Raw genomic sequence first — 15,846 nt, forward strand, 5'->3', positions numbered from 1 at the left:
CCTCCCCCAGTTTGCTCCCAAAGACAAGCTTAAGAGGAGTCCTGCTACTGGACCAGACCAAGGGACACGCTTACTCCAGACCTCCGTGGCTGAGCAGATAGATTCAGGAAGCCTGCGTGGAGGGGCAATAGGATGCTGGTCCTCCTCTACTGCTGCTCCCTGGCAATCCCACCGCTTGGAAACAGGGCTGGTGTCTCCAAGGGGTTAACAGAAAGCAGCTTCATTGCCAGCCTGGCCAAAGAAGAAAAGGTCCTCCTTGGGTCACCATTTCTATTCTGAAGACCAACTTGCAATGAGGTCACTATAGAGCTTTTTCTCGGCTTTAAATTTTGCCCTGAATTTTTTAAAAAGAAACATCATCAAGTCCATCAGAACCACAATCAGTTTGCCTCCCCCCCCCGAATGACCTTTTTGAGCCCAAGCACAAAACACCAGAAGGGGGGAGGAGAATAAGAGCTACCTGTGCTGTTCTACTGTCTCGTTGTCCGGCAGCTCCACCCCGCAAACGCTGCACTGCTCGCCGACAGTCCGGTGTTCGGTTTTGATCCCCACGGCCAGTTCCCCGAGTTTGTTAAAGAGCTCTCTCTGGATGAAGCCCTGAGGGAGCAGCCCCCCGTAGGAGCCGAAGTCCATGGAGACGGCCAGGGCCGGCTGCACGTGCAGGGTGGGGGCCATGGAGACGGGCAGGCCGAGCATGGACTCGCTCTTGTGATTGGGCAGCACCGAATAGATGCCCAACGGCTTCTCCCCGCGGGAGGCCAAGAGGTCTGACCCGACCGGGGGGCCTGGGACCCCCTCGGTGGGCTGCTCCGCGTTGTCATCCCGGGGGTAGTGAAGTTCCCGGGCGCTTGTGATGACGCTGCTGCGGGTGGGGGTTCCAGGCCCTTGCTTGCTCTTATCCTCCGCTTTGTCCCCCCCGGAAGCGCCCAGATCGGCTGACCTGGGGCTCTCGTGGCTGGAGGCCTCCTCCACCTGCATGGCTTCGGTCTTCAGCTCAGACACGGCCGGGCACCGGCCATTGGCAGAGTGCAGGTCCTGGAGGGCCTGGTGGGGCAGAGCCCCCTGCAAGAGCGACTGCCCGATGCTCATCAAGCTGTCCACAGCAGTCTTGGTGGGGCTCATGGCCGCCAGGCCAAAGGAAGTGGAGACCGAGGGGCTGTGCTCCACCATCGTCCCCATCAGGGTCTGGCCGGCCAGGCTGGAGTAGCCGCTCTCCTCGCTGGAATGGTTGGAGATCAGGATGTTCTTAATGTATCTGGACTTGCGGTCCTCCTCCTCTTCGGCCCCACCGTCGGCCATGCTGACTTCAGCCTCGTTGTCTTCTGACGCCTGGATGGTCTCCAGGATCTTCAAGCACTGTTCCTCCAGGTACTCGATCTCCAGGATCTCGGCCGCATAGAGCAGGTCATCGAGGTCCTCAACTCTGGCCTGCAAGGTGGCAGTGTAGGCGTACTCCAGAATCTGCTGGAAGGTCTTTGGCGAGAGAAAGTCCAAGGTGTAATGCTGACTGTTGCGGTGGAAAAGGATCTCAAACATCTTGCTGGTGCATGCCAAGACGGTCCGGTGGGCATGGAATTCTTGGCTGTCCACCAGGATCACCACGTCACACAGGGTGCCGGCCAGGCGCATCTGGTTGGCTTTCTGGAGAAGGCCAGTAGCGTGGCTGGAGTTCTGGAGTTGAATTGTACCCATCTTAGTCAAATCCATAATGCTCCTCCCGGGCTGCAGGCATTAGGGAGTCTTTCTACAGTCTTTCTGTCCGGAGCCGTCTCTTGGGGGGGTCAACAATCTGGAAGGGGAAAGGAGGGAGAGAGGTTTCATAGGGGAAACGTGGTTCAGCGACGTGGGATCACAGTGACGCAAACCCACCAGAGAACCGAACCTGAGGGCAGGGAAGGGCTGTTAGTGGGGGTGGGAGAGGGCAGGAACATCAGCCTTGGTTCTTCACGTGGCCAAGTCCTTCTCAGACCAAAAGGAAACTGAACCCCATTGGGTGGGCACAGGAAGGGCACGGGGGGCTCAATGGAAGGACCCACCATCTAACCCAGATTGCCACCCTGAGCAGTCTTTTTCCAACCAGCCCAACTTCGATATCATCCAGCTTGCCCAAACACAGCTGTGTGGTTTCCCTGGCAACACCAAGGAAGCGGCTTGTCCCTGCCTTCTTGTGGGATGTTTTTCCACTTTCCCGGTTAGTTGTTTATCAAAACCCTTAGCCTGACATTCAGGATTTCTTAGTGGTGTCCCATCCGTAATAGTTATCTATCTCTCCCAAATTGAACTGGCATCACTGCGCGCACACACCACTATCGAGAGTCTTTTGAGGCAGGAATTTTGTGTCGTTTCCCCCCCCCAAAAAAGTTCTTAGGATTGAGAAAAAAAGAGGAAAATAGAGGGAAGAAACAGGGGCCCAATTCTAGCCCCCAACTGGGGCAGCCACACACTCTCCCAAGCGCTTCTACTTCCAGTGGATCCCAGAATGACCTCTCTCCCCACAGACTCCAATGGGAAAGCAGAGTCTGCCCCCCGTGACCCCTCCCCAGGAGAAGAGGCAGCGCAACTTCTTTGCAGGGAGCAACTTCTTTGCTCCCTGTTCCCCCCCAAGCTTTAAAAGCAGTGGCTCCTCGACCCCACAGACACCCCCCCCAAAAAAAAATCTGGGAGGGGGGATTCTTTCCAAGGAGGAAACTTGCCCTTAAAAGCTGCACCGTCCACTTCGAGGAAAAGGCCCCAGTTCTTACCTTCTGGGGGGGCTCCCTCCGCAGCAGCGGCCGAGCAGCAGCTGGAGCCCCACAGATTCGGGACACCTGACTGAGGAGGGGCGGGGCGGGGCGGAGGGGCCCGAGAAAAATCTAGCAATTCCCCCCCTCCCCAATACTCGAGGGCTCGGGATGGGCCCTTTCGGGGACCCCCGCCCCAAGCTGGAGACTCGCAGCGGGGCGTCCCGGAGCCCGCTTAAAGAAGGCGAAAAGGGGGCAGAGAAGCCGGAACGCGGCTGCCTCCCCCCCGCGGTTAAGGCAGCTGCGCCGCGCGGGACCTGTTGGCCTCCGCCGAGCCTTTCCCGGCCCGCCGCGGCCCCTCCGGAGCGCCGCCCGCCCGCCCAAGGGGGAGGCCGGCGGTCGCCGGGCCTGCAGGCGGAGGAAGGGCGGGAGCAGCGGCCGAAAGCGACTCGCCGCCCGCAGCAGCCCCGGCCCCGCCCGCCCGGCCTCGCGGACGCCCCGCCGACCGCGCTCCCACGACCCCCCGGTCGCGTGTCGGAGGCAAACCCGCGCTCCCACGACCCGCGGGCTGGCTCCGGAGAAAGCCGCTCGCCCCGGGCTGTCCGCGCCCGGCCGGCGCGCCTCTCGGGCGGCTCCGCGGCCGCCCGACCTGGAAGCAGCCGCCCTTCCCCTCCGCGGGCGCCACGCGCCGGCCCCGGGAGCCCGTCCTTCCCCGGCGGAGCAGGGGGCGGCTCCCCTCCCGGGACGCTCCTCGGCCGCCCCTAATGCGGAGCGGCCCGAGGGGGCGACGCCGCTCCGCTTCTCCGCAGCGGCTCCCCGCGCCTCGCCTGCCCCGCTCCCGTCCCAGGGGCCGCCGCCCCGACCGCCCGGGAGCCCCGCCGGCGCCGGGTCAGGAGCGCGCCCCGTCCGAGACTTCTGGGAGCCCGCTCGGCAGAAGCGCGCGCGAGGCGGCCGAGACGGGGAAGTTGCCGCCGCTCCGGACCCGCCACTCACCGGCGCGCGGCGTCCCGGGCCAGGCGGGCGGGCGGGCGGAGAGCCCGCGGCGGCGTCGGCGGCGGCGTCGGCGAGGGCAGCGGCGGCGTCGGGCGAGGGCAGAGCATCGCCGGCGGCGCGGCAGGCGAGTTCGCAGCGCCCGCTTCCAGCCTCTCTAGCGGGGCTCGGCGGCGCGGCCAGCAAATCACCAGCCGCTGCCTGACGTTGCCGGGCTGGCGAGGCGCGTCGGAGCCGCCCCTCCTCCGCCTCCCCCGCGAAGCCCCGGCCGGGCTCCATCTTGACTGCTGGCACCGGCCGCGACGCCGCCCCCGCCCGCCTGGCCGGGCTTGCCCTGACCCCTAGCGCCCGGCCCCGGGGAGCGCAGGCCGACGCCGCTCGGCCCGCCGGCCCCGCGCCGCCCCCTCGGGGAGATGCGCGCCCGGCGCCGGAGCGGCGCTCTGCACGTGCTCTGCCACCTCCCGGGACGCCGCTGGCGGGGAAGATGCCGGCCTGGCCCCTGCCCCCGCCCGGCCCTGCCCTGCCCGGGGACGGGGACGGGGTTGCGTCCGCGCGGGACGGAGCGGCAAAGGGCCCCCGCTTCAGGCGGCTTGGGGGTGCCAGTCGGGACTGGGGGGGACAGAGGCAACAGCGGTGCCGGGGAGGGCGGGCCCAGCCCGGTTGCGGCCCCGCCCTCGCAAGCCCCCCCCCCCGCCGCCCACGGAGCGAGCCCTTGCCGGTGCTGGACAGCGCTCGCCGCTTGCCCGCATCCAACATGGAGGCGGCGGCGGCGGCGGCGGGGGAGGGTGGGCGGCGGCGCCCCTCCCCTTTCTCCCGGCCCCGCCCGCCGCACCTGCTGCTGCCCGGCTGGCCCGCGCCCCGGCTCCGAGTGGGGGGGGCGCGGGAGCCCCTCCGCCCCGCCGGAGCGCCCGTGCCGAGGCTTCCCCGCCCCGTCCAGCAGGAGCCCGAAGGCGGGCGGGGAGCGCGGCGTTGGCCGCTCCGGGCCCGTTTGGCTGCCCTGGGCTCGACCGGGCCCCTGCGCATCGCAGCTGGAGGGCGCCAGGCGGGAAGAGCCACCTTGGGGGAGGCTAGTGAGGGGCTGCAAGCAAGGAAGGGGGCCGAGTCCCCCTCAGCCCCCTGGGCCGCCCTGCCCTAGGAAGGAGGGGCCCTTCCCTCCGGGAGAGTCTCTCCCAAGGGAATCTGCTCTGGGGTGCCGTGGCTCTGCACCCCTTGGGCTCCGCCTGGAGCAGCTGCCTGGATGGCTTCGAACCGGGACTCCTGCAGAGAGGCGGAGGGGCCACCCAGGGCTCCTCCTTCCCCCTTACTTGCTACAATAAGTTGGAGAGTGGATGGGAAAGGGCCCGTGAAGGTGGGGCCTCCTTTATTTGAATTCACGGCTTCTTCCCCTACACAGAATTTTGGAAATCGCCAGACGTCATCTCGTCATCTCCGACACTTGGAGAGCTGAGAAGCAAACAGGCTGGACGACAGACGATGTCTCCACAATTTGAAAGAAAGGGGCTGCCTTCCCCTCAGCTCTTTCTTTCCAGCCGTTTCCCTCCTTGGGGCTGCCAGAATAAGTCCACCTTTCCTGAAAGGAGGCAGACACAACACCTGCTAGTCTGCAAAGCTTCACCCTCGCCTGGGCTGGGCCAAAACGCACCACACAAGAAGGAGCGGTGTGGAGAGACCCCCAGTCCCCTCCTGCACTGCATCCTTCCCATCCCTGGGCGCTGGAAGCAAAGGTTCTTCCAAAAGTACATTCCGTCCGGCTTATGCAGAAGCAGGGCTGTCCTTCCGTGTCCAGCTGCTGCATCTTGCAATATTAGTCAAAAGGCTGGAAGCATCTCCTTAGGAGAAAAACTGGGCGGATCCCTCCCTTCCAAAGGGCAACCTGGCTTCTTAGGGGGCAGGGTCCCTCGGGGCATCTGCTTAGAGACATCGAAGACGTTCTCTGTCCAAAGGCAAGAAGAACCTGGAAACACCCCCCCACCCCCCCCAAAAAAACCTGCTCAGGCTCAGAACTTCCTACTTTCCCTCAAGCAAGCTGGTTATTCAGGTCTTGTCTTGCCACACTCAAAAGGCCACTTGTGGCAACATCTCCCACCCCTGCATCCCAGCCCTCATCGTTCAGCCGGGATCTTTTGGGAGGAGACCCTGGGCTTTTCTTGCCTCCTGTAAACCAAGCAAGCGAGCTGGCCAGGGCGGCAGAGTCTCCGCAGAGCAGAGCCCAGGAGAACATTTAGGCTTCCCTATCTCAGCCAGGTGGATTTGCTCTCTGCCTCTTGGGAAGGCAGGGCCTGGCCCTGAGATGCTACAAATAGGCCGTGACCCAGTATCGTTGCCAGTTAAATAGCAAAATAAGAAATGCATTAAGGACAGAGATGCCCCAAGGCTCATGCCAGGGTGAATGTAATCTGCAGAAGGGAGAAGTGCTGATAATTATAAGGGTGTTTAATGTATGCAGATAAAAGCACCTATTTAGCTGGAACAGCCTCGTAGCAAAGGGCAGGTTTGCCACAGCCAAGGGCGGGACTCTCTCCCAAGCGCTGAGCTGAGCTGCAGAGAAGCACCAGGACGCCTCCAGGCAGAGCTTATGACTTGCAGCTGAGGGAACGAGTAAATCAGTTCCTCTGCAGGCAGATGGAAAATACTGGGATGGCCGAGGCCCTCCTAGGCAAGCCACCCTGGCTTTAAGTCTGGCCTTGTTGCGGGTTCCAAAGATGTCAGAAGGGAGGGGGTGCTAAGGAGGAGAGCAGCCTGCTTGCTGGTGGCTTCTGCTGGAATCCCCTTCTGTCAAAACACATGTGGAACCTGCAGGAGACGTGAATTCTGGCATAACTGCCTGTTGTGTGTACCATCACACTTTTCAGAGCTTGACCGCCCATGTTTGGTAGCAAGTCCTGAAAAGGCCAAGGGTCCTTTTAGAAGGAATCAGCAAAGGAACGTAGAGGAGACAGCTGGAAATTCAGCCTGGGAGCCAGAATGGCCAAATTCTAACTTCTCTACCAATGAAGGAGAATCTTTGTAGCTGAGGGTTGAAACGGGGGTCCTGGCTGCTCTCTGAGCTTGGTGGTTTTCTTGCTGCACTGCTAGAACAAATGCAATAAGTTGCTTTTTTGCTAGCACTGATGATGTTACTTAGTTGGGTCACGAAACGCCTGCAAGGAAACCACCCAGCTCAGAGAGCACCAGGGACCCCTCTGCCTTCTCTGTCTGAAATCAAAGCCATGCAAATGCAGAAGAGAAGACCGTGGAGCTCTACCAAAAGGGAGCAGAAATGAGGCTCCTCCTCTGCCCCAACTCCATAATCTGGACTGGGAAGAGCTGCCCCAGAGCAAGGTCAGAAGGAATCCTGTGACCCGCAGGCTCCTATTTTTAATCCCTGAGACCCTGGGGGGAGGGATCTGGCCCCGTCCCTAAGGGAAGAAGGGGTCGCCGGGAGCTTAAGGCCCTAAGCCAGCAAACGCTTGGAGACTTTATTCCGCGGTGGGCCAGGACCGTCTGGACAAGCAGCCCAGATCCCAGAATTTCATTCTCCGAATTCCCTGAACCAGCTAGGGGGAAAGGAAGCTGTTATCAAGAGTGGCTCAGCAAGAGAGGGAAGCTTCCATTGCGCGGGAAAATGGGTCTGCCGGCGCTGGGCTGTCAAGCTCCCCCTCCCTTTTTCTCCCTCCGACAATGCGGTTCAGCTCATAATTGCCTTAAAATGCCTCTCGGAGCAGCCATGAACTAATCATCTTTATAAGCCTTAGAAAGACAGAAGCTCTCCTTTGTATTCTGGAGAATTAGTGTTGGAAGGAACAACCTGGGCTGAGTTGACGGGTGTGGGCTTCACCAAATTGGCTGCACAATGGTGCGTGTTCTTTCCCCCATCCTGGGTTTGTCCGTCTCGTCCCTTTGACCACTAGAAATGAGACAGGATCTTAATCATCTTCAGGGCAATCCACCAGACTTTATCGTGCTATCTCCGTGCACTTACCGGTTTTTATCGGTTTATCAACATATAAAATACAAACATGGAAAGAAAAATGAGAATAATAGGAAAATAGGGAAGGGGAAGAAGGAAAAGTGTAAAAGAAAAGCATTGACTTCCAACTCTTTTTGGTGCAGTAGAATAAGGTAATAACACACAACCTCAACTTTTAACTTTTACATAATATATTAGTGACAAACCCATCTAATCAGCAAAACCCAAGATCAAAATTTCATTTTTTCCCCACCTCAAGCACAAAGTCCAGAAGCGGTTTCCAAGTGGAAATTAATTAATTGTATTCCTTTCTTTAATCAATTCAGTCAATTTAGCCATCTCTGCTAACTCGGGTCAACTTTTGCAGCCATTTGTCCTCCCAAAACGGCCAGACCCAGGCAAAGTTAGAGCGTGAGGATGCACCCTTTAGGAGGGCCCAGCGAAGAGGTCTGGCCGAGGTTCCTTGCCAGGAGCCTTACCGGTCTCCTGATTGGCTCTCCAAGGACGGGACAGAGAAGATCGGACATTGCCCAAGAAGAGAAGGAAGGGGAAGGACTGCAAAAGATGATCCTACGTTGAAAGGTTTGTGGAAGAATGAGAAGTTGAGTTAAAATATGGTTGTCTCATCAGGCACGCCGACCACTATAAACACTGCTTTTGGGGAAATTATGAACCTAAGATTGTAAAAATCATTTATAGATTCATTTACTTTTATTTCATTGTGAGGGAAGATTTCAAGAGGGACTCAAGTGGTGAATCTACCATTTTTTCCTGTCAAAATTCCCAAAATCGTCTCTGTTACCTCCCCCATCCTTGAGGAAATGAAAGAAGTTTGCATAGTTTCCCGGCAATGCCATCCCGTTGATCTTGGGGCAGTCATGGTTTCCCAAGATGACAAAGAGCATCATGGAGGCATCAGATGGTGGCTGTGAGCGACAGGGCCTCCTTCCCTGCCCCTCAGGTCTCCCCTTGCAGGGAAGCGAGATGGCTCCTTCTGAGGTTTACAAGGAGCGTCCCTCTCAGGCAGGGCAGCCCATGAACTAAGCTGAGGAAGGTGGGCTTCCATCTCTTTTGGCTTTAGTTGAAAGACACACATGAATCTCCCTCTTTTTGACCTAGATGATTGCAGGAGCATCTTCTACTATCAGAGAATTGGTTTCTGATCTCCTCCCAGAGACCTAAAGCCTCATCAAGTAGCTACACCCAACTACTGCTAAGTTATCTATTAACCCATTTTATTTCTTTAATATTTGCAGGAGATATAGCAGCCCTTGGTCTCTTATCCTGCTAGGAATTCCAATGCCTCTGAGACTTCTGATAGTTTTGTCAATCAAGACAATTGACAAAGTCTTTTGGCTTGAAAGACAAGGAGAAGCAGTTGCAGAAACCTTCATATCTAAATCGTGAGAAACTTCCTGAGATCACTGCATACCTTTGCTAGTTGGTGGACGTCAAGGTTTTTCTGTTGCATTTCCATTCTGCTCGACTCTAAAGAATTCCGGTTGGTACGCTGGTGTGTGTGTGTGTGTGTGTGTGTTTGCAGCTTTGCATCAAGAATCTTCCTGCAACTTTCACTGCAGAGACCCCCTTCCCATTCCTTTCAAAGCCCAGCCGATACCATGGAGAGAAGGGCTGTCCACACAGATCTCAAACCCTTGTCCGTACACATCACTGCCCAATCTGCTGCTTCACAGGGTCTGGATTAGATGCCTTAAGATGCTTCTTAAAAGTCCAATTACATTTTTGCATTTGACCACTAACTTCCTTAGCAGCCATGCAACCTGCTGCCCATCCAAAAACAAAAATCTAAACTATAATTCTAATTACAGCCATATCATTTCCCTGTGCAGTAGTTTTTGGCCTCACACAACTATTTTTTTTTTAAATGAACAGGACTTAGGGTTAACTGTGTTCAGTTAAATGCATGCGACATTTCTGCCTGGTACAGAATTGAAGGAATAATGGGCTTTGCACATCCCAAGGGGCTGTTTCCCAAGAAATTTATGTCCAAGGGGTTAAGCATGAAGAATTCCTGAGGGCAGAAACTGAGCAACTGAAGACCACAGCAAAGTAATTGGGCTGAAATCAGGCATTGGTCCAGCCAGTCAATAAGATCAATTGCCCGTTGAGTAAGGAGGGCTTAATAAGAGGTCTTGGTCGAGGGACAGAGCAGCAGCCTGGGAGAGGCTGGAGATCCACAGGTAGTCCATCAGAGTTTTGCAACACCAGTCCTGGTTAATTAAGACACAGCCTTTGTGATGCAATTCCCTTGGAATAAATGAACGGATCTGTTCCTTGGTGCTAAAAATGGGAGGCAGGCTTTGAACATGTTGAGGGCTACTGATTTAGAAGAGGGCTGCCAGAATCATGGAGAGCGTTGCTATCATCTTGATGGCTATATCACCAAATCAAAGAACGGCTCAAAATCACAGACTGGGTTCCTTACTTAAATACCAGATGCTGGGAAACGTCTGCAGAACTTCAGCCCAGGTTTGCAAGTTCAAGATGGGCTTGGTGGGCCATTGAGGGCCACGGAGTGGTAGGGTAAGGGAATTCTGGATCCTACCCAGTTTTCCCTCTTCTCCCACCAAGGTGCAGAAGGAATTCGCAAGACCTGCCCACTCCTTTGTGAATGCTTTGTGGATATGCCAACTGACCCCCAGCAATTCCTCCCCCCTCCCATTTAATTGGGCAGGAGAAAAGCTGGGGGACCAGTAGAAATAGCCCAGCCTTCTGAACTGGAGCCTGGAGTCTCCACCAGGGCAAGAACTTGTGGCCTTAGGAGAAATTTTGTCACTAACGAAGCAAGACTCCCATAAGTGCTCGCTTCCTCCCAAGGCAGCTGTACCACGTGGGCAGCTCATTTTTAATCAAAAGGGTGGTTTATTTATTTTTAGACCCATCTCTCCCCAAGAAGCTATCGCTATTTTTTGTCTTCCTCCTTTGGATTCCTGCCCAGTTTTTCCTGGCGGGCACTTCTCTTGCCAGGCTGGCAGCTCTGGAGTGCCAGTCAGGTGGGAACAAAGAGGACGGATGGCTGGAACCAGGGCACTTGCTGCCAGCTGCAACCTGCAGGGACACCCACTTTCTGGGGATGATGTCTGACTTCTGGTGGCTTCTGAGGAGGACTTGGGACCCTCTTCCAACTTGAGTGGAATGCCAAGGCTTTGGGAAGCCCTCCTCTTCCACATGGCATGACCATCTTCCAGTGCTTCTAGATGGGCATGAAAGCAAAGGGGCCATTAAAAAAAGTGGATTCCTGTCATTGCAGGCTATTCTGTTGCTGCAATAAACATCTCGGGGGCTTTGCTACAGGGGCGACCAATTTGAGGGACCATCTCTCCCCTGTTACATCCTCTATTCCATTGAGAAGGGGCCACCACTGAGAAGGCCCATTTTTGCAATCCCGCCAGATGTACATCCCTAATAGAAGGGACCACGAAAAGGGCCTTTGGGTTGGGTGGGCAAATAAATGTGTTCAATAAATTAAATAAATGCCAGGCCAGCTTTGACTGCAGGGTTGCAGCTGTCTTCTTGCCTTTATTTTAACGACACCTTGAGAAATCTCGGCTGCTGCTGCACCCACATGCTGTGAGGATGGACTAAAGAGGGACCCTGCTGGGGTAAGATCTAGGTGCACGTTAGAAATCCCTTTTTATTCTCACCCTTGCTCTGTGGAAAGATGAGATTCAGGAAGGTTGGCAAATCCTGCTGAATCCATTCTTCCAGCCTTCCTGGGTCAATTCTTTATCTCGTGCAGACAACGGGGAAAGAGGAAGAAATACGTCCTCATATTCCTCCCCACTGTTCCTGACCCCAGAACCAAGGGAGCCTCTTTGCCCCCAGAGCTGTAACATTATTGGTTAACATTTTTATGACACCAAACGGTTCGTGCCAGAGCGGGTGCCATTCTTTAGCTGGGAAACCATATGGCACGCCGCGTAATAAATAAGGTATTTTGATAGTTAATGAACCTAATTGCCAGCGAAGACTTTAATACAAAGCCGAGGCTGCTGAGAATTTAGCGTGGCATCAGGGAGCTCCTCCGACTTCTGTGGCTTAATTTAAGTTCTATATTGCAAACTCCAGAAAATAATTCTAAACCCTCCTGCTGGAAAAGCGACCTGCTGCTAGACTGTGATTATACCGCATTGCTAAAAAAACAAAAAAACAACAACCCCAAACCCTAAAAAAACAAAGCCGCATTTATTTTATATATTCAGTTTAACCCTTGCTAGGATGGTCGTTCCAGCTGCTTAAGCCCAAGCCAAGAAGGCAAAATAAGACAAATTCTTGAGCAGAATTCCCTCTTCTCCAAGCCACTCTTTTCACTTTAATAACAACAGCAAGATCTGCAAAGAGCTTGCAACATGGTGTTTTTGGTAATCGAAGCAGAGAGAGACGCTGAGTAGTAGCCAAAGGGCCCTAGGTTGTCCACCCAGCAACTTACGACTAGCCTCCAGAGGCCTCCATTCCATTTGACCACTTGCTATTTTAAACATTTCTTCAATATTTTCACTCCTGTTGCTGCTCCCTCTGTGGCCGTCTGTGCTCCAGATCAATGTTGCAAGACAATCACCTGGGCCTCGAAGGGGGACAGGTGGTGGAATATATGAAGAACAGAAGAACAGAGTAAGAAGGGACCTTGGAGGTTTTCTAGTCCATCCCCTTGCTCAAGCAGGAGATCCTATACAATCCTGGTCTAATGGCTGTCCAGTCTCCTCTTAAAAGCCTCCAGTGATGGAGCACCCACCACTTCTGGAGACAAGCCCTTCCACCGATTAAGTGTTCTGCCAGGAAATGTCTTGGTCGGATGCCTCCTTGATCAGTTTCCATCCGTTTCTTCTTGTCTTGCCCTCAGGTGCTTTGGAGAAGAGGTTGACACCGCCCCGCCCCCTTCTTTATGGCAGCCCCTTAGATACTCCTGGAAGTAGTCCAGATTCTCAGGAGGGAGGGAGGGAGGGGCAGCTTTCCAGATAACCAAGAGACGGCAAAGTTTAGATAGCTTGGTGGGAAAGAAGAGAGTTAAGACTCCTCCTCCCCCCTAGACGTTCTCAAAGAAAATATTTCATGACAGAAGTAATTGCTTTAGTCTGGCAAGATTCTGAGGAACAAGAAAGGAACTCCTGCTTAGAAGCAACTTCTGGGGCCTGACAGGACAGGAAGGACCTACAGGTTTTAAGTTCTTTGATCTCTTGCCAAGTGAACAGTCATCCCATAGATCAGATTCAAGGACACCCCGAGGACCGAGTTCCAACGTGAGCTTTGGACGTCCCTTTGGACGATCTCTTCTGAGCAGGAGAACCTTCTAAAGCAGAGTCAGCATCAGATATCAAGTGCAGAGTGCAAAGGAGTCCATCATGCTCTCAGGATATTCCTGTTACGGGACTAGTGGAGGGTTTCAGCTGATGGTTCCACCAAGTACTTTTGAAGAAGGGTACTTTTTGCTCCCTGGACCAGACCCCGGAAGAGCTACCGCTGCCCGCTGGACCTCAGGGCTGCCGTATGGTGCTCGTTCGGTGACATCCATCCTGGCTGTGCCCAGGAGGACAGAATTAGTTGCAGGGAAGGCCATCAAGGCACCACAGATCCTGTGGTGGGGAAGCCCTCATGCGTGACTTCAGCTTTCACGGACCAATCGTGGACCCTGCAAAGCACCTCCAAGCCTCCTGTGTGATGAAAGCAGCCGAGATGAACTGATGGAGACAGGAGGGCATCTATAGAGGGAAAATGCCAAAATGGAGCTCTGCATTGAGCAGACTTAATATTGGACATAAATCCCCTTTGGCAGTCAGGGAAAGGCTGGGAGCCGAGAGGGCCCGCCTCCCCAACTGTGGAATATTTTATAGTGATGCAGATCGAATGAAAGAGGCTGAGAATATATAAAAAAACGGAGGAGGGGGAGATAATTATTTGATGGAGCTCTCTTAGGATACGCCACAGCAGGGAACACTTACAGAGAATACATATTACTGAGCAGCCACAGCTATCCAAGCATCAAACCCGCCTATAAATTGTCACTGGAGAAAATTGGAGGAGAGGAATGGAGAAGGGCTGAAGTGCCGGCCACATTATTAACGTCGGGTTCCGCTTCCCACCTCGCTCGCTCGCTGGCTGCCGACGTCGGGAGATGCACAGCCCCGTAAGAAAAGGGGGGGAGGAACTGCATCTCATAAATGTCGAGGAGAAATTATAGCCCGAAAGCTACAGTAAAAAGATGGCACCATTTATCTCGCTACCATCTGTGCACGATCATTTGGCCCGGTGGCAGCATCCTGCGCCTGGGAAAGTTTTATTTCTCTGGCTGGGTTGCTTATTTCATCAAGGGAAATCAGGGCAGGTTGAGAAGGGCCATTTCCATCCTCTGCCCGGATGTTGCAAAGCCACCACATATCTAGTAGCAGGGAGTTCCACTGGGATTGCAAGTAGTCCTTGACCACAGTGGGGAGCAGAATTTCTAAGCAAGATGAAGTGAGTCACATCTGATTTTTGTGGTCTTTTTCACCATGGTTGTTAAGCGAATCACTTAAGTGATTCTAAGACTGGCCAGGGAATTCTGGGGGTTGAAGACCACAGGTCTTGTGTGAAATGGTCTAGGGCAGGGGTCACCAAACGTGGCCGCTTTAAGGCTTGTGGACTCCAACTCCCAGAATTCTGGGAATTGAAGTCTACAAGTCTTAAAGCAGCCACGTTTGAAGACCCCTGGTCTAGGGTCTCCTGCTTGAGCAGGGGGTTGGGCTAGAAGACCTTCAAGGTCCCTTCCAGCTCTATTCTGACTGAGCTGAGGGCAGAGGCTGGGAGGAAGGGCCCTAATCCAACCTGGCCTTGAGCTGCAAGGGGTTCCTGGTTATAGGGACCCCGATGCCTCCCCAATTGGGTGTGGATTTGCTAACCGCCCTCGGCCCCTGGAGCTGCCTAGCAAGGGGCGGAGAGATGAAAGACTCCTTTACGAGGGAGATATCTCTGCAGAGGGAGCCATAAATGGCAAAGCAAAGTGGCAGGTTTGCCAAAAACGCCATCAAGTTTTATATTCCTGAAAGCGAGAAATAAAAGACGGAAGAGTTTTAAACAAAGAGGATAACAGGAGCCTTGTGTGTGTGTACGGTAAAGCTTTCTCCAGGCTGTAATTACTGGTTTTTTTGTGGCTGCACAGGCAAGACAAAATGTTAGCCCTACGAAAGTCTGAGAAATCATCTCACGGGAGTCAAGAAACGACCCGGCCAAATAGCCAGGGGTGGACTTTCTCCTATGTCTGACCTACATCCCTCCCTTCTCCCCGAGTCCTGAAGAAGTGGTGGAGGAGCCCAAACCCAGTGAAATTGACAGCCGCCTCTGGGAGGGAGACAAGGAAAATCAGGCAGGAAGCAAAATGCAATTTGGCAGGCCAGGTAATTAGCCAATTAATGGTAAGACACCATTGCATCACTGGTCTGCAGCAGTGCTGCACATCTGGCCACTGAGACGTGATGCAATGCAAGACTTGGCTGACTCAATACTTGAAAATGAAGGCTTTAAATGTCAGATAGAAAAGGGATACTTAAAATTCATACCTTTGACATTTTTATTAAGGATTCCAGGCGCACGTGTGCACACACACGCATATATACACACACAAAGTCATCCAAATCTTGATTTTAATTCTCATTCTTTAAGCACACACCACAGATTGCACACTTAATGGACCCAGTTCAATACTGCTGTGCAAATGGTCTCCCAGAAATGCACTTTTCCACTGAGTTGGGAATAGGAAGGGGGTCTGCGGCTTTTTTTAGCCCAGCCATATCACGAGATGCCCAGAAGCTTTTGCTCAATCCCAGAAGAGTAATTTGAGAACAGTGCTTGAGAAAATAAAGTGGATGTTATCCCTTAAAAGCTCTGTTGTTTCTCTCCCTTTTATAACAAGGAAGGGCGAGGACTGAGTGCAGAAGCCGTTTGATCTTCTCTCTCCCCGGAAGGACAATTAATAAGAATTTGGGGTTTTATGGCAGAGTTCGCTGTGCTTAGTGTTACCAAACACTTGACCTCATTCACTTTGGCTTCGCTTGGGAGGGTGTTTGCATGCACATCAGCTTAATTTTGTACCTGTCTACCTGCTTCAAGTGGGAGAGGATGGAAAATGCATTAAGTAACTCAAAAGATGGTTGTTCAGCCTCAGTTTTCCACATGAGCCCAAGGAGATACCTGGAG

General features: G+C 54.2%; 1 protein-coding gene across 3 annotated transcripts in view; it reads right to left on the reverse strand.

Moving 5' to 3' along the window:
* Positions 1-3,885, reverse strand: part of ZBTB16 (zinc finger and BTB domain containing 16) — a 116,232-nt gene extending 112,347 nt beyond the window's left edge. For 2 of the 3 annotated variants that reach the window (XM_083368391.1, XM_083368389.1), the window contains exons 1-2: positions 3,714-3,885; positions 461-1,789 (exon numbers count right to left, since the gene is read on the reverse strand). In XM_083368391.1, the coding sequence (XP_083224517.1) occupies positions 461-1,707 (1,247 nt within the window). In that variant the 5' untranslated portion in view covers positions 1,708-1,789; positions 3,714-3,885. Of the gene's footprint in view, positions 1-460; positions 2,256-3,713 lie in introns of those variants that run through there. The other variant, XM_083368390.1, reaches the window with a different exon arrangement.
* Between the last annotated feature and the right edge of the window lie 11,961 nt (positions 3,886-15,846).

This window comes from Vipera ursinii (genome assembly GCF_947247035.1).
Source record: "Vipera ursinii genome assembly, chromosome: 8".
Classification (NCBI taxonomy): domain Eukaryota; kingdom Metazoa; phylum Chordata; class Lepidosauria; order Squamata; family Viperidae; genus Vipera; species Vipera ursinii.